Here is a 17,894-nt window from a genome sequence, read left to right as displayed (position 1 = left end):
AGTCAGCGTAGATGGGGACCCCATGATCCGACCCCAAAAGCAGTATAATTTCCCCAAGGAGGCAGAACCCGACATGGAGACAGCAATATCTTCATTGGTACAGCAGGGCGTGTTGAGGACGATAGCCACCCACGTAAACTCCCCATTATGGCCGGTAAAGAAACCGGACAATTCGTGGAGAGCCACGGTAGACTACAGAGTCCTCGATAGTAATATCCCGGCCTGCGCGCCCACGGTAGCAGCAGTTGCAGACTTAATAGGGAGTATTCCAGCATCGGCGACCACATTCACGGTGCTGGACATCTCGAACGGTTTTTGGTCCATTCCGCTGCGGCAGGAGGACCAGTACAAGTTTGCCTTTACATTCAAAGGGCAACAGTACACTTGGAACTGCTTACCACAGGGTTTTCACAACAGCCCCAGCATTTTCCATCAGTGCATGGCGGGGAGTTTGAAAGAGTTCAGCCAGCCCAACCAGATAGTGCAGTATGTGGACGACTTACTCCTGTTCACAGATACAAGGGAGCAGCACGGCCCACTGTTAGCCGAATTGTTGGAACTGTTAGAAAGGAAGGGTTTCAAAGTAAACCCAAAGAAAGCCCAGATCGGCCAGCAGGAAGTCAAATTCCTGGGTCTGGCCATCCGCGAGGGAGAAAGAGCCATAGATAAGGCCAGGCGGGAATCTATACAAGATCTGCCGATTCCCAACACAGTAACGGGTGTAAGGTCCTTTTTGGGATTGACCGGGTACTGCAGAGATTTCATCGAGGACTATGCTGCCACAGCGGCCCCGCTACTTCGACTCTTACACAAGGGAGTCGAGTGGTCTTGGGACAAGGGGTGCCAGGCAGCGTTCGAGAAGTTGAAAAGAGATCTGCAGACCGCGCCAGCCCTAGGGGCCATAGATGGGGGAGAGGAGTTCTTTCTGGAGGTAGCCGCTAGTGGGGACAGCCTGAGCGCAGTGCTGCTCCAAGAGCGGCACGGCAAGCTAAGACCAGTAGTTTATTCCTCCAGGGTGCTCACGGATGTGGAGAGGAGTTTCTCCAATTGCGAACGGCATCTCCTGGCCACGCATTGGGCTGTGAACAGATCAGTGATCTTCACAGGGACCTCTCCCATTACGCTCCTCACCCATCACACCCCCACGAAGATGCTTCTGGATGGGAGGATTAAGGATGGGACCGTAAGCAGCGCTCGGATTGCGCGCTGGACCCTCCTCCTTTCCCAGATGGATCTCAAAGTTAAAGGCCTCTGCGCGCCAAGGCTCGCAGCCAATATGGCATATCCCGGGACAGCCCATCAATGTTCCGTAGAAGGGGTATGGGAAGTTAACATAGGTTTACGGGCCGGGATACATCCCACAGGCCGCGAGATCTACGTAGACGGTTCTAGCACTGTAGCTGACGGCAAGCGACTCACAGAGTGTGGAGTTTATGACCCTGCGGCAAACATTGCCCTGGCAATTAAGCTCCCCAGCACTATGAGTGCGCAGCAGGCTGAACTGTCCGCGGTGGCGTACGTGGTTACCCACCCCGAGATTTTCCCAACCCCATACACGATTTGCTCAGACAGCATGTTCACGTGCAATTCGTGTACAGAGTACCTCGCCATCTGGTCCCGACGCGGGTACACCTCCGCGGACGGGCGGCCTTTAACAGTTAAGCCCTTGCTGGAGAAGATCCTAGCAGCTGTGGGGGAGAAAGGAGGTGTTCATCCATAAGGTGAAGGCTCACTCCACTACAGAACCCCGCAGTCAGGGCAACCAGCAGGCGGATGCGCTAGCCAGGGAGGGTGCCCGCAACGGCATTCTCTGGGACCCATACGAACCCGGACCCGTGGCGGTGATCCAAGGCAGGGAGGGAATTCCCGGGAACACAGGGGTGACACCGCCCCCAGACCTAAAGACCGTCCAAACCCTGGATCCCACCCTAAAAGCAGTCCTAAAAGCCATCACAGAGGGCAAACAGGTAGAAGGTCCGTACAGTACGGCAGCCCTCACAGTCAAAGAAGGTATGCTGTTCCGAGAGGAGCAGTGGGTTGTGCCGCAGCAGCACCGGAGGGAATTCCTGCAATTGGCCCACGAGGGTCCAGGAGCGGGACACCCCGGACCTGAGGTCACCTGACAACGGGTGGAGCAGGCGGGATGGTGGCCGGGACTTCGGGACGATGTCCGCGAGTTCTGCGCAAGCTGTCTTGTGTGTGCTGCTAACAACCCAGACCCCCACAAAAGGAAGGTGCCCATGGGGCACATCAGGAGGGTAGAGGGACCATGGCAGTCGATTCAGGTCGACTACATAGGGCCCCTGCCCGCCGCCCAGGGAGGCTATAAGTACTGCCTTGTCCTGGTAGATGTGTTCACCAAATGGGTAGAAGCCTTCCCGTGCAGAACAGCTACGGCACTGGGTACTGCTAAGATCTTGATTCGGGAAGTGTTCTCACGGTGGGGACTCCCCCGTTTTGTAGAGTCCGACCAGGGGAGTCAGTTCACCGGTCAAGTAATGCAGAACGCCCTCATGCTCTTGGGCATTGAGGGAAAGTGGCACGTAGCATACAATCCCCAGTCATCCGGGATTGTTGAGCGTATGAATCGGACCCTCAAGGAAAAGCTGAGGAAAGAGACAATGGGCTCGCCCCAGAAATGGGCGGAGGTCCTGCCTTTAGTCCTCATGGGGATCCGAGCCAGCCAGTCCAAAAGCACGGGGTATTCCCCGCACGAGTTAATGACTGGAAGGATCATGCGAACACCCACCCATGTGCTAGCCCCGGTGCTCACTGAGGGCCAGCTCCGAGAGGTGAAACGGGACAAATTCGCCCAAACCCTCTTGGAGCGCCTGAGACAGGTTTATGGGCAGGCGGCTGGGAACATGGGAAGACAGCACCAGGGAAATAAACTGTTGTTGGAACCTCGGAAACAACAAGAGTGGGTAGTCGGAGACCAGGTTATGGTCCGAAACTACGCCAGGGTAGGGAGTTTTGAACCACTGTACATGGGGCCCTACAGCATTGTGGACAAGGCCAGCCCCATGGTTTATGCAGTGAAAACGCCCCGACGTACCAAATGGTTTCACATCAACCAGTGTAAACTATTTAAATCGGGTGCACAAGGGCCATCAAAGGGGACCAGGTCGGAGAACAAAGATCCTCAGCCTGTAACAGAGTCACAGACCACACAGGCTGGTACCGTAGCCTGCGTAAAGGGAGAGGCCATCCCATTGGAGTGGGAGGTCTCATCTTTTGAATGGGATTTAGGCAGGAGAGAGCACGAACAGCTCGACCCCGCCTTAGACCCAGTCATGGAGGAGGAAGAGTCAGAGGGCGACGATCCCGCCCTCGACTCAAGCTTGGGGGAGGTAGGGAATGGGGGCGGAGGCCCACTACCTGTAGGGACAGGTGAGGTGGAGTCAGAAGCCACAGATCCCGACCCCGGGGGGGTGGAGCCTGAGGAAGGGGAGCTGGAGCCGGCAGCTGTGGAGGAACCACAGGCTGTGACGGTAACAGTCCCAACCCCCGGTCCATCGGCCCCGGGAGCCCGACCCAAAGCAGCCCCTCGTAGGTCGGCTCGAGCGCCACAGCCCAGAAAATTTTGGCCAGATTCTCCCCATCCTTCCCAACCACGGTTTAGAGCAGCCCCAGGAAGGCATGATCCCCGTTCAGCAGCGACAGGCTGCAGGGGATCAAAGCCAAAGATCAATGCAGCCCCACTGCAGGGTGTGGCACACGACAGGCCTCATAGGGATTCGGAAAGCCGCCCCACGGAGGGCGGCGCTGTACATAAGTTAAGTTAGGTAATTATGGTCATAGTTTTAAGGAATGTAAAGTATATGGTGTTAAGAGTACAATTTTGAGGTCTGCCCGGTATGTGTGTTTGTTAGGGAGCGGGGTCCAGGAACCCGCGCGTCCAATTAATTTAGGCCAGCACCTATCGGGAGCCCGGCTACATCATTTTGTTGGTTACAGAAACCTGGGATATGATGGAAAGGATTTTCATCGCGTTCATGGCGATCGGGTGCGGGGGGGCCTACCGAGGCCGCACCAAGGACGTCATCATTTTCGGATGCTCCGGGGACACGGCCCCCATCGCAACGGATGGGACGGGGAAGCGAGAGGTTGAGGAAACCGCCACCTACTTCCACCAAGGGAGATGGCCAGGTTGGTTGGGAACAAATTCCACGGAATATTCCAGCAACTTCGGTTTTGCCTACCAAGAGACTTCGTTAACGTGCCCTCGAGTGAGGATCCTTGCGCCCAGAGTCAGCGTCACCGTGGGAAAGAGGATTTGTCTGGTGTGCAATGGGAACGTACCACTAAGGCGATGGTGGTGGCTACGAAAGCTGGGAAAGGACATGAGAAACTCTACGGTCGAGTGGGAGCGACTGGGTAATAATACCCATCGGACTATGCCCACGCTTCCGGTAACACTAGCCCAGAAAGGAGGGTGCCCAACCACCACCAAGGGACCCGGGAACGGTTTAGTATTGGTACCCACCGGTCAGGTGCTGTACCAAGGGGTACACTACGCGGTGGCCTCAGTGGTTTTAAATCTCACTGAGGTAAGATTGCCGGAGTGGTGTCCCAAAGAAACGGAACAATTATACCAGGTCCTGTTAACCCGTATGTTTAGACAATTTTACGAATTTGACTTTGCCGACATCGACAGAGACAAATTATGCACCACACCGCCAGAAGTTTTGGATCGAGTCGGGAGGCAAAGAAGGGGTACTGTAAATGACATATTCACTGCTTTTAATACCGGGACATCTGTTGTCAACGCTCTAGATAACGTGGAGCTGCAGACACAGATCAACGGTTTAAAAGCCCAGTTAAGGAACATATTGACAGACGAAAACAAGGTAGTGGGTTCTGAGTTGCATGAGGACCAGGCCATGACACTACACTTTAAGGACATAATTGCGGAGCTGGAGAAACACGCGAGAACGGTAAATGCACTCATTGAGGATCGGAATGCGTCCGATCAAGCTGCGCAAAACGAGGCCTGTGTGCTGTACGGGGCGTGGTTACTGGGCGAGGGCCGCAGTAATCTTGAGGATTTAAAACAGGGTTTGGTCCCGTCCTGGATCAGCAACAAGCACTTGCAAGCGCTCCACCCTTTTGAGAATGCATTGAGCCCGTGCCAGCTCAGACTAGCCGCAGAAGCATACCCAGTCCCAGTGGACTGCGGACATTCAAATCACACTATTATGGGAATAGTAGTAAGAATGCCGGTGTTGGGTCCCGCAGCAAAGCCCGCCCCGGTGTACAGAGTAGAGAACATTGGAGTCATTCGGGGGGGGGCGCACACATTCGTTACGCAGTGGTCCCGCCTTACGTCATCAGATGGGAGCGTACGATGACAGGCACCGACCTCTCGGGATGTCGGAGCCGGGGAGCACACATCATCCTGTGTCCCCAGCACTTGAACGCCTTTCTGAAACCGCAGTGCGGGTTCAGGACTGCTAGCGCAAAGCCGGTGAATTGCACCATGGAGGCAATGGCAGAGGACCATGTGCCCCCACAGGTAGCATATATCGGGGGTGGGACATACTGCGTCACCACTGCAGCGCCTCAGTACCGATACGGACAACACGAGTGGTGTTCGGTCGGTGATAGCAGTTTCTGTTTCAAACCCAGGGCCGAGGTTCAAGTGGCACAACAACGAATTGTCCCCATTCCTGCGCCCTCCACCGTTCACATCACTATCAAAGAGAATTTCACAGACTTACAACGATTTGTCGCGCATTTTGGTTATGTCATTCCCCCTCTTCCCGAACACCTCACCAAGATTTTAAAAGCCGTTATAATTTCACAGAAACATTTCTACACACTGGAGCAGAAGACTTTAGAGATAGGAAAAGACATATTGGACATAACCATCCCACCATGGTGGGACTTGTTCACCAACATAGAGGTCCCCGCCTGGATTAGAATAGCATCCCATATCCTAGTAGTATGTCAGGTTTTGATTGTGATATTTTTGCTCTTCGTGCATTGCAAAAGAGGCAAACGCCTCCAGAGGCACGAGAACACAGGAGAATGGAGAGAACGCTATGTGCGAATGGGGGAAGCAGATACCCCACTCTAAGCTGCTAGTATAAGATTAAGCATCCCTCCATTTTAAATTTTTTTGTGATTGTTTTGGGTTATAAGGAAATAAGTATTGTTATGTTATTAGTCATTCTTAAGTTTTTTTGGATTAATAAAAGATGCATGCAGATGGTGCCAGGGGGTATCAACCCCCGCACATCTGACAAGTGAATGTGTTATAGTTTAAAATACGCTGTCTATGATTGTCCAAATGTACAAAAGGTAATTTTCGTTTTCTGCGGAAATGGGAACTGCATGTGTCGTGAGGGTCATAGATAGCTAAGTGCCGGGAATGTTTGGATGTGGGGAATCAGGGAAAATTTGCTCATCAAGGATTATTGATACTTTAAGCAAGCTATCAGTATCACAGGGGGGCCTGTAAGATTCGCAATTTTCAGCAAAAATCACGCAAGAAAACTGGATAAAATAAGACTGTTTATTGACCAAAGTAAGCTTGCACAGAAAAACCTTTGATAAAAGGGCACACAAAATGGCCGCCAGGCCCCGTGATCAGTTTATGAACCATTTTATTTCTGTTACTGCAAGCCAGACAGGCTTGTGGATTGAAGACAGTGAGCCCGCGAAAGCCAGTATCTGGGAACCGAAACTCAGAGGAACAGCATACATATTCAATGGATTACAAGTACAGGATGGGGCCCATCAAGATATGGGCGGACAATGCAAAATCACTCATACCCATTTATTGTACAAAGGAGAAACCGTTTAGCAGCCATCAAGGAAAATCTCCGGACCGATCAATATGCGAACCGAGCCGCGGTGACAATGCAAAAGACATTAAAAGACATTATCGGCCAGGAAGGCCAGTTTAAGTTATCACCGGCTCCGTTACAAGACAAAGCGCCCCTGCAGAGATTTCTGCCCGCCAAAATTAATACAAAGACAGGACTATGATTTGGCAGGAGATAAGACTGTTCCAAAAGAGTATAACTATGGATTGAAAGTCCATATACGTGACTTCAACTTCTTCGGACGGTGGCAGGATCGGCGCCTCTTCCACTTCGGCAGATGCAGAATCGATGAAAACGTTTTCGTCTTTTTAAAGACGGACGGTTTCGGTAAAAAGACAACGTGGTCGGTGTTCAGCCAAACAAGGCTCGGCCACGACGAGAAGACGACGAGGGTGGCCCGGGTACGGGGGTCGGGAGATCATCGACGACCCAGGCCGACGGAGAAGAAACCCTCTGGAGAACCGACCAGGCCGGAGACAAAAAGACAGTCCGGGCCTGACACTTCCGTGTCTCAACATCCCATTGGGTTGTTGTTCTACTCCACGAACAAAAATCCACGACAGGCTTAGTGGATCTCAACCTTGACGAGCGCTCATCGAGGCTGTGTCTACCCCATCGCCGAGAGAGAGAGAATATCGACTGCGCCAGAAGTTTCCAAATCCACGTGACGACGGAAAGCGGTGCCAAAAGGGCTGCGAACCCCCCTTTCTCGCGATTGAGAGAGTGGTGAGCATGATCCCAGGTTCCCCAGGTCGAAACTTAGTTTAGGTATAGGGGAGGGAGTTAAGGGAAATCGTAATGTGTTTCCCCTTTTACGATGTGCCGTGTGTTCCCCATTTCCATAGAGTCAAGTTCATAAATTTGTGCATGATTGTAGTTACTTTAATCTGTGCCTATGACATGTATTTTGTAATGCTTCAAACTGTTTAAAAAAAAGAAGCATCCATTTCGTGCTATTCAGCCTGGTCTATTGAGTCCTTTTCTCTGCACTACTGTTCTCTGCATCTAAGTCCAAGGTCTAGAACCGTAGGGGGAGTGGGTCGAACCACTCAAGGGTAATTCTTGCACGAAGCCTGGCAGGAGGCCAGAACGGGCAAGAGAGCAGGAAAAAACCCCCTACAAACTCCACACAGACAGTCACCCGAGGCCGGATTTGAACCCGGGTCCCTGGCGCTGTGAGGCAACAGTGCTAACCACTATGCCACCGTGTTGTAACAGGTTTCCAGCAAGTAGAGGCAGGAAAAGTGGGGGGGGTGGGTGGGTGAAATAGGTCAGTGATAGGATGGAAGGCAGGAGTGAGTAAATGACAAAAAAAGGATGATGGTGCAAGGCAAAAGGAGATGGTAATGGAACAAGAAACAAAAGATGAGTCTAGAGGAGGTGTAAATGGGAATGGCAGAATCATCAACAGCTGTCATCCAAAAAAATGGGGGCAGAGGTTATAGTCTGAAATTGTTGAACTCGATGTCGAGTCCAGAAAGCTGTAAAGTGCCTAATCGAAAGAGGAGGTGCTGTTCCTCGAGCTTACACTGAGCTTCATTGGAACAGTGTAGGAGGGAGGCAGAGCGGTCAGAATCAGCAGAGTCCTGGGTTATATTACACACTTGCTTCCCATAGAATATCAACAGGGTATCTCTGCATCTTGACCTATTAGACGCTGGGTGGCTAGGATGTAAAGGCCCATATTTTCTGATCGGAGGCTTCCTGTGTGCGGAGGCCTCCGATCTGGAAAAAAAAAAATCTACGCCCTTACCCAAGGGCCGGACATTTCCGCTCTTGGGCCTCTGCTCTACGAAATGCGCAGGGCCCAGGGGCACATGTGGTTCGCACGGGTCCCTGGGATCACGTGGGCCACGGGGAACCAATGAAAGAAGGGAATCCTCCTTCATACTTGTGACAGGTCTCAGCTTAGACCCGTCAAAAGTATGAATGGGGATCACTCCACAAACACATCAAAACATTAAAAAAAAAATTTTTTAAATCACCATTTTTAAAATTACATTAAATATTTTAAACAGGCGCAAGATTTTTGAAGGTTTTCAGCGGGTGGTGGTTCTGCAGAACGCGGAACACTCCGCCCGCAGAGGCCCTTCGCCCGGGCAGGTGGATGATCTTCCAAGAGGACTCTCGACAGATCAGAAGTGCCGGTTTCCAGTGCATGCCTGAAACCAGCACTCGAGGTCCCCACGGGTGTGTACACAGCTCGCGCACACCCGCAAGCATCGGAAAATACGGCCCAATGTGTTTCGATCGCCACCATCCCACATTGCGATGAGCACAAAGAGCACCTTTTGGCCGCACTGGGAGAGGCTTCAGAATAAACCAGGGATAGAATCAACCCCCGCCCTTGCTAGTTTAACAAAAGTAATGACAAATCAAGTTTAATAGAAAATATAAACTCTGATTTAATACAGCACAAGCCGATTCTGAAACAGTGAGAATCTCAGAAGTGCATGACCGTTAACATATAGGCTTCAATGAAGCGTAGAACTTTTCTAGTACAATTTCTGTTCAAATTATCCACATGCAAGGATATCAACACCCAAACTTCTGTAAGTGCAAGTCCAGTGGATGGGAGGCACCTACACATTTATGAAAACTACAGCACCAGAGATTTTAAAATAGAGAATGGGTTAGACGGTGAACCAGATTCTTGCATCAGGGCCTTCTTGTGTTGAAAGTCTTCCGGATCTGAAGACACAAGTGGAGGGCAAAAAACCCCCCAAAATACTGCTCACAGGACCAGTGAAGACCAAAGAAATGCAGTCGGTTTAGTTTGTCTGTAGTTTAACAAACATCCAGCTTTAAAAAGGAGTTTAAACAAGTTTGACAAGGAATCTACTTTCAGCCGCTTAAGTAACATGTGGAAAGGAGATCTTCCTTGAGCCAGTGGTTTAGTGTAATACACAGCACACACAATGAACAACTTCACCCATTGTCGTCGTTAGGAGTGCAGAGGTTAAAAAGGAGTCGTTACAGAAATCAGATTGCCACCTAAAGCAGGCCAAGTTTAACCAGATAGCCACAATCAAAACGATCAGTAGAAGCCAAGGACCGAACAAGTGCGCCAATTATAAACCCGCTGCTAAATGAGGCAGTCAGCCAGGCAATGAATCCAGGCAATTGTACCACTGCTCCATTGAAGGTCACATGGCTCAAATTAAATCGAGTTGGATTACAGTATCGACTGATCAGGTGGTCAATCCCAATATCCATGCTGCAGCTGTACAAAGCCCTGGTTAAACCACACCTGGAGCACTGTGAGCAGTTCTGGGCACCACACCTTAGGAAGGATAGATTGGCCTTGGAGGGAGTGCAGCGTAGGTTTACCAGAATGATACCCGGACTCCAAGGGTTAAATTAAGAGGAGAGATTACACAAACTAGGGTTGTATTCTAGAATTTAGACGTTGGAGTGATTTGATCGAAGTTCAAGATATTAAGGGGAACAGATAGGGTAGAGAGAAACTATTTCTGCTGGTTGGGGAGTCTAGGACTAGGGGACATAGTCTAAAAAACACTCACACAGTTTGGAACTCTCTTCTGCAAACTGCAATAAATGCTAGATCTATTGTTAATTTTATATCAGGAGATGGATAATACCTTTGGTTAACAAAAATCTAAGGGGTATGAGGCAAAGCTGGGTACAGTATATGAAATTCATACACGAGGATTGAGTTACTTTGTATTTATGCCCTCCAATTGGGATCACAGTTGAACACTAACACGCCAAGATCTAGTTTAATCAGTGATCACTAGCCAATGGCAACAGGCAAACTTGGACACAGCTCTTTATGAAGGAGGAAGATAATTCAGCCATCTTAATTCAGAAAGATCTACAGATCCCCACATTGGTTCCTGAATGACTCCAGGATTTTTGCCTCCACCCCTTTACCCAGGAGTCCACAGCTCATTCTGTGAAGAACGTTTTCCCGGATACCCACCCTAGTTTGAACCCATGTCCCCTTGTCCTACTCCCAGTTCAACTTTTTAATAATTTTCTCGCTGTGCCGATTATCTTATCTACCTCCACAAGGTCACCCCCCTCAGACTCTTCACCTTGATGTAAAGTCCCAAGACCAGAGCCTCACATTACCCAGAGCTAACTTTGACACTTACCTGACGCAAGGGCAGGTTTCCAGAGATCTCGCCATTCCTCAGCAGCAACACAGGATAAACGAGACTTAGAAACACCAAGCATAAAAGCTGGGGCAGGCTTCTCAGCAATGAATAGTATTTGTACAACTGGATAGAAAAAAACCCCAGCAAAAAGTAGGAAACAGGTTAAATACAGTAAACATATTGCAAGATTGTGAATCTCTTGCTTCACCTTCAGATTTTGCTCCATCCAGTGAACTACTCAACTTCCATTCATTTGTTACCCACATCCACCTTCCAACCAGAAAAAGACTCACATTTATACAGCGCTTTGCACAACCTCAGGATATTCCAAAACATTTTACAACCATTGAAAGTGTAGTCACTGTTGTAATGCAGCCAAGTGGCACACAGCAAGCTCCCGCACAGACAGCAATGAAATAGATAACTAGGGGGTCGATTTTCCTGGAGCCGTCAGGCGGGGTTTCAGGCGTGTGGGGGGGGGGGGGGGAATCCCGAATTCGGGGGTCCCGACACCATCCCGCCCAAAAACCCCCTCCACGCAAGTTTCAGAGGAGGCGGGTACCCGCCCCGCACTGGGACCCGCCGACCTGAGGCGGGAAATGATTAGTGCCAATTAACTGCCTGTTAACAGGCAGTTTTCAGCCTAATCCCTATTTTGAGGGGTGTCGTGTGGGATTCCCGACGGCTCCAAACCACGCCAGGTTAGAGCAGGTGGGCCGTCGGGTTGAAGGACTTGGAGGGGTCGCGATGTCGGTGTTCAGGTGAGTGATGGGTGCATGAGTGCAAAGGTAAGTGTGTTTGGTGTGTCTAAAGAAGTTTAAATTACCTGTACTTACCTTAACAGCCTTTCTTCCTCTAGGCGTCGGGAGCCCATCACTCAGCCGGCACTGAAAGCTGAATGGCTGCCATCTGTCAAAAGTGACAGCCTTCAGCTTGGAGTGCTGCTGAGAGTTGTAACTGAGTCTGTGTAGAAGGACTCAGGTTAGAACTCAGACTGTCAGTGTTTGACAGCTTCAAACAGCTGTGAAACACTGATATTTCATCTGTCAGCACGTCCCGACAGATGAAATTTCAGTCTGTGACGTCACCTGTTGCCGGGTGGCCCTTAATTGGCCTGCTGAGCGGGCTCAACAAGGTCAATCAAGGGAAAATCGCGTGGATTGGCCGAACGTCGATGTAGGCGGGACTAAAACCCGAAAGTTGTAGTCCCGCCTCCTTCCCGACAGCTTAATGAAAATCGGCCCCCTAGGAGTTTGTTGAAGGATAAATATTGGCCATGCCACCAGGTAAACTCCCCAGCTCTTTTAAAAAATATAGTGCCATGGGATCGTGCATGTCCTCCAGAGAGAGCCGATGGGGCCTCGGTTTAACTTCTCTTGACAGGGTAGATGCAGGGAGGATGTTTCCCCCTGGCTGGGGAGTCGAGAGCCAGGGGGGTCACAGTCTGAGGATAAAAGGTCGGCCATTTAGGACTGAGAGGAGGAGGAATTTCTTCACTCGGAGGGTGGTGAATCTTTGGGCTTCTCTACCCTAGAGAGCTGTGGAGGCTCAGTCGTTGAGTATATTCAAGGCGGAGATCGATAGATTTTTGGATATTATGGGAATCAAGGGATATGGGGATCATGCAGAAGAGTGGAGATGAGGTAGAAGATCAGCCATGATCTTATTGAATGGCAGAGCAGGCGCGACAGGCCGAATGGCCGACTCCTGCTCCTATTTCTTATGCCTCATCTGAAAGACGGCACCTCCAACAGCGCAGCACTCCCTCAGTACTGGACTGGAGTGTCGGCCTAGATTTTGTGCTCAAGTCCCTGGACTGGGGCTTGAACCCATGACCTTCTGACATTGAGGAGAGTGCTACCCACTGAGCCATGGCTGACACACAACCAGGTGGCTTGGAGGCGGCTCAGGACTCGACACAGGCAAGTCGCAAGGAAGATCTGGTCAAATATTTCAGCTCTTGAATTTGAAGAGCTACGGCACTGACAGACAACAGCGTAACTACTAAACAGAGGGAGGGAAGGTGTTGTAGCCCCATGGCCTTGCATCACATTAACTGGTCAGAGTTTCCAGTACCACCAGGGTAGGGCGCGAGATGGCTAGCTTTGTGACCAGCACAACATTCCACATTGAAGTAAAACAGGACTTGAAACTCAGCAACACCGATAGTCAAGAGTGATAAACAGACTAGGCCACCGAGTGGGAGTGGTTACCAATACTCCAGGACAGTCCTGGAGTCTCCAGGAATTGAAGATTAATCTCCTGGACACTGCGGAGAGCAAACTCGGGAGAAAAATTACAGGAAACTCTCTTTTAACCGGCACCTAAATATCCAGAAATCTCCCAACTGGCAAAATTCAGGAGTAGGTTCAGCTAAGTTTTACTGTATATTAGCGGCCGTGTAACCGGGATTCCTGGATCTGTGGCCGTGCAACCGGGGTTCCTGCACCTGTGGCCGTGCAACAGGGACTCCTGGACCTGTGGCCGTGCAACCGGGGTTCCTGCACCTGTGGCCGTGTAACCGAGATTCCTGGATCTGTGGCCATGTAACCAGGGTTCCTGCACCTGTGGCCGTGCAACCGGGGTTCCTGAATCTGTGGCCGTGCAACCGGGACTCCTGGATCTGTGGCCATGCAACTGGGGTTCCTGCACCTGTGGCCGTGCAACCGGGGTTCCTGCACCTGTGGCCGTGTAACCGGGACTCTTGGACCTGTGGCCGTGCAACCGGGGTTCCTGCACCTGTGGCCGTGCAACCGGGGTTCCTGCACCTGTGGCCGTGCAACCGGGGTTCCTGCACCTGTGGCCGTGTAACCGAGATTCCTGGATCTGTGGCCATGTAACCAGGGTTCCTGCACCTGTGGCCGTGCAACCGGGGTTCCTGAATCTGTGGCCGTGCAACCGGGACTCCTGGATCTGTGGCCATGCAACTGGGGTTCCTGCACCTGTGGCCGTGCAACCGGGGTTCCTGCACCTGTGGCCGTGCAACCGGGACTCCTGCACCTGTGGCCGTGCAACCGGGGTTCCTGCACCTGTGGCCGTGCAACCGGGGTTCCTGCACCTGTGGCCGTGCAACCGGGGTTCCTGAATCTGTGGCCGTGCAACAGGGACTCCTGGATCTGTGGCCGTGCAACCGGGTCTCCTGCACAAGTGCCGTGTAACCAGGGCTCCTGCACCTGTGGCTGTGTACGGGGCTCTCGTACCTTGGTAAGTATACCTCTCTGTAATCCGAACTTTTTGATTAACCGGCACCACGCCGGTCCAGTCAGTGCCAGATAAAAAAAAGTTTCCTGTAATAGGGACTTTAAATTCTCATTTTAGTTATTAAAATATTGGAGACTGGATAAAATGGCTGTTTGACTGACAGCATCATCCAATCAGGTAATGAAGAGCATGTTTGCCTTTGAATTGGCTTGGGAAGGCAATGTGCCGCAAGGATGGACATGTTAGATGCCCAATGGTGGGACGGTAGGAGGCAGGGAGTCCTGATGAAACCTATAGGAGTATGGCCAAGCAGAATTGACAACCCAACGATAAGGGGGCTCCTTGGAGACAACCTCATTTCTGGGCATATCCTGGGATAGATGGACTCTTTGCTACATTCAGGAGAGCGAATATGTGAAAGATAATCAAGTCTGTTTTGCAATCGAGGCAAAAAGCAGACGGAGAGATTTTCTCGTTGGTTCTCAGCATTCAGAAGCAGAAGGAGTTGCTTTTCCAGATAACGAGAGAAAAAGGATTATTGTCCTGGTTTTCTACAAATCACTTCAAGCTGCAGCAATAGTGATACTGTTTGTGCAGTAATTAGAATTAGAACAAATCTCTGATTAAAACTTAAGACAGTTGCATAAGCAAAAAAGAGAAATAATTACCTTTGGCGATAAAGGGCATTCAATGGTCTGCCAAAGGAGAACGCCACAGTGGAGCCAGGCTAGGAGGCTGCCGAGCAGGTAACCTACTTTGCTCCTGACAGTTGAACATGCAAGAAGGGGGTAGTACAGGGCTGGATAGTAAAGCAAGGCAGTGATCTTCCAGTACTCTTTATAAAAAAAAAGACAAAAAAAAAAGAGGGAGTGCAATTTTGGTTATAGCAGAGTACCCAATAGGACAAAGTTCATGAGTTCTTCCTCTACATCAAAGGTTCCCAAACTTTTCTGGATTGTGTACCTCCTTCTAGATCTACCAACTGCCCGCATACCCCTACCAGCACACCGGCTTTAGACTGGATAGTTGCTGGGCAACTGAGACCACGCTGTAGTCTACAGTGATTGGAAGCTCTGTAGGTCATCGTCTGGTGTATCGGTGTTCTCATTGGTACATCTGGAAGTAAATTAACTACTGTATATAAAAAATTCCCAGGAGTTTTAAAGCTTCGTCCGAGTAGCCCATAAGAACGCAATAAATAAAATCCACCATTAGACAATTTCTCCCATGTTGCCCCCCCCCCCCCCAACCCCAGAGATGTCTCTCGTCCCCCCGTAACAGTTTGGGAACCCCTGCTCTACATATTCTGGATTACAATATTTACCGTCTATAGATGTCACTTTATGTCACAATTTTAAGGTGTCAACATGGATAGGTTTAATACAGTAAAAACAGTCCAGCTATTTAATTTAGATCATCTAAAACATTTTACATTCAATGTCCATAAAACACAGCCATCTTATTAAAAAAAACCACAGCCAGGATACCCATTATAAATAGTCACATTTCCAGTGCGTTAGTTTGTACCACGTGCCACTTGCACTGAACTAGGTTTGTGCGCATTACTTTGTGGTACAGTTGCTTGTTCAGAGGCTAATCTCTTTCTAAAAATGTTGTGAAAAAACACAAATATGGTTTTCACTGGAGTGCAGATCCCATTCTTCATTAACCAGCCATTTTACAAGCTGGAATTCACAATTCAACAAGACAGAAGTTACTTTAATGCATTTTTAAAAATCTTGGTATTGAAGATTTTCCACTTCCTGGGTGTTATTGTAAAAAGGGTTGCATTAAAGTCAGGGGGCAATTGGCCTTCAGTCCTGGGTTTCTTACCCCCTCTCTCTCTCTACTTGCCATAGGGGGAGTGCAACGAAGGTTCACGAGATTGATTCCTGGGATGGCGGGACTGTCATACGAGAAGAGATTGAGTAAACTAGGCCTGTATTCTCTTGAATTCAGAAGAATGAGGGGATCTCATTGAAGCATACAACATTATTACAGGGCTTGATAGGGTGGATGCTGGGAGAAGGTTTCCCTTGGCTGGGACTCGGGGAGTCTAGAACCAGGGGCCACAGCCTCAGGATAAAGGGTAGGCCATTCAGGACTGAGATGAGAAGAAATTTCTTCACACAGAGGGTGGTGAATCTTTGGAATTCTCTACCCCAGAGGGCTGTGGAGGCTCAGTCATTGGGTATATTCAAAACAGAAGTCGATAGATTTCTGACTAGTAAGGGCATCAAGGGATATGGCGATAGGCCCAGTGAATGGAGTTGAGGCAGAAGATCAGCCATGATCTCATTGAATGGCGGAGCAGGCTCGAAGGGCCGAATGGCCTACTCCTGCTTCTTATGTTCTTATGAGAGAGTATCCCACACATTTTCCACCTTGAAGTTAAAGCAATTTTGTCCATTTACCTTTGGTCTCCTTTGAGGATTCCGTGACGAAGGGTAAAGGATTGTCATCAAGAACCACCATACACAGTGAACAAAAGAGCACTCCAAACACAGCAGCAGCAATTCCTCTGTGGTAGTCATGTTCGAGGAAGCCAACCGGACTGTAAATACAGAGCATTTTACCCATATCAAAATAAAATGATGGACCAAGGGAGAATTATGACTGAATGTGGCTTTGATCTGCATTAAAATACCCTGATCAAATATTATTTTATCAATAAGACACAGTCTTAAGGGAAAGTATAAAAGTAGGGAAGTCTCGCTACAACAGTACAGGGCGTCAGTGAGACCACACCTGGAGTACTGCAGAGTGTTTTGGGCACCTTATTTAAGGAGGGATATACTTGCATTGGGGGCAATGCAGAGAAGGTTCACTAGGCTGATTCCGGAGATAAAAGGGTTGTCTTATGGAGGAAAGGTTGAGCAGTTTGGGCCTATACTCATTGGAGTTTAGAAGAATGAGAGTTGATCTTATTGAAACATAAGATTCTGAGGGGGCTCGACAGGGTAGAGGCTGAGAAGATGTTCTCCCCTCGTGGGGGGAGTCTAGAACGAGGGGGCATAGTTTCAGGATAAGGGGTCGCCCATTTAAGACGGAGATGAGGAGGAATTTCTTCTCTGAGGGTCGTGAATCTTTGGAATTCTCTTCCCCAGAGAGCTGTGGAGGCGGAGTCACTGAATATATTCAAGGCGGAGATTGACAGATATTTGAGCAACAGGGGAGTCGAGGGTTGTGGGGAGAGAGCGGGAAAGTGGAGTTGAGGCCAAGATCAGATCAGCCATGATCTTATTGAATGGCGGAGCAGGCTCGAGGGGCCGAATGGCCTACTGCTGCTCCTGTTTCTTATGTTAAGCTAGATAAACTCAAGGGAGAAAGGAATAGAAAGAATGTCGATAGGGTGATGTATTGTGTAAATGGGAGGGGGATATATGAGGGAGAAACTTAATAGCAATCTACAGGAAACTTTTTTTTATCCAGCACGGACAGGACCGACGTGGTGCCGGTTCATCAAAAATTCTGGATAACCGAACGCTATAGTAAAAGATACGGAGCTCAAAGCAACAAACCCTGTTGTTTAGCAACAGCTTCAGAACAATGTCCACAAGTTGCAAGCGTCTCTGTAGCTTAGCAACAGCTGCAGCCACATCCTTGCCTTCCTCCATTTGTTGCTGTGCAAGTAATAAAAGTTACCTGAACCGACTCCTGAATTTTGTCGGTTAACTGGTATTTCCGGTTATTTAGGTGCCGGTAAATCAAAAGTTTCCTGTATTCAGAAATGCTTCCTAAT

The 17,894-nt window shown here is 49.7% G+C and overlaps 1 protein-coding gene across 1 annotated transcript in view; it reads right to left on the bottom strand.

Annotated features, from left to right (window-relative positions):
* stra6 (signaling receptor and transporter of retinol STRA6) overlaps positions 1-17,894 on the bottom strand; it is a 63,258-nt gene that overhangs the window by 27,185 nt on the left and 18,179 nt on the right. Inside the window, exons 5-7 of the mRNA XM_085972307.1 lie at positions 16,567-16,706; positions 14,821-14,987; positions 10,949-11,074 (exon numbers count right to left, since the gene is read on the bottom strand). Coding sequence (XP_085828433.1) covers positions 10,949-11,074; positions 14,821-14,987; positions 16,567-16,706 — 433 coding nt within the window. The remainder of the gene's footprint in view (positions 1-10,948; positions 11,075-14,820; positions 14,988-16,566; positions 16,707-17,894) is intronic.

The sequence above is a fragment of the Somniosus microcephalus genome, chromosome 32, assembly GCF_052327205.1.
Source record: "Somniosus microcephalus isolate GS21.2 chromosome 32, FLI_Smic_1.0, whole genome shotgun sequence".
Taxonomy (NCBI): Eukaryota; Metazoa; Chordata; class Chondrichthyes; order Squaliformes; family Somniosidae; genus Somniosus; species Somniosus microcephalus.
The sequence above is the reverse complement of the archived record's forward strand: the minus strand, read 5'-3'. Positions and strand labels throughout refer to the sequence as shown.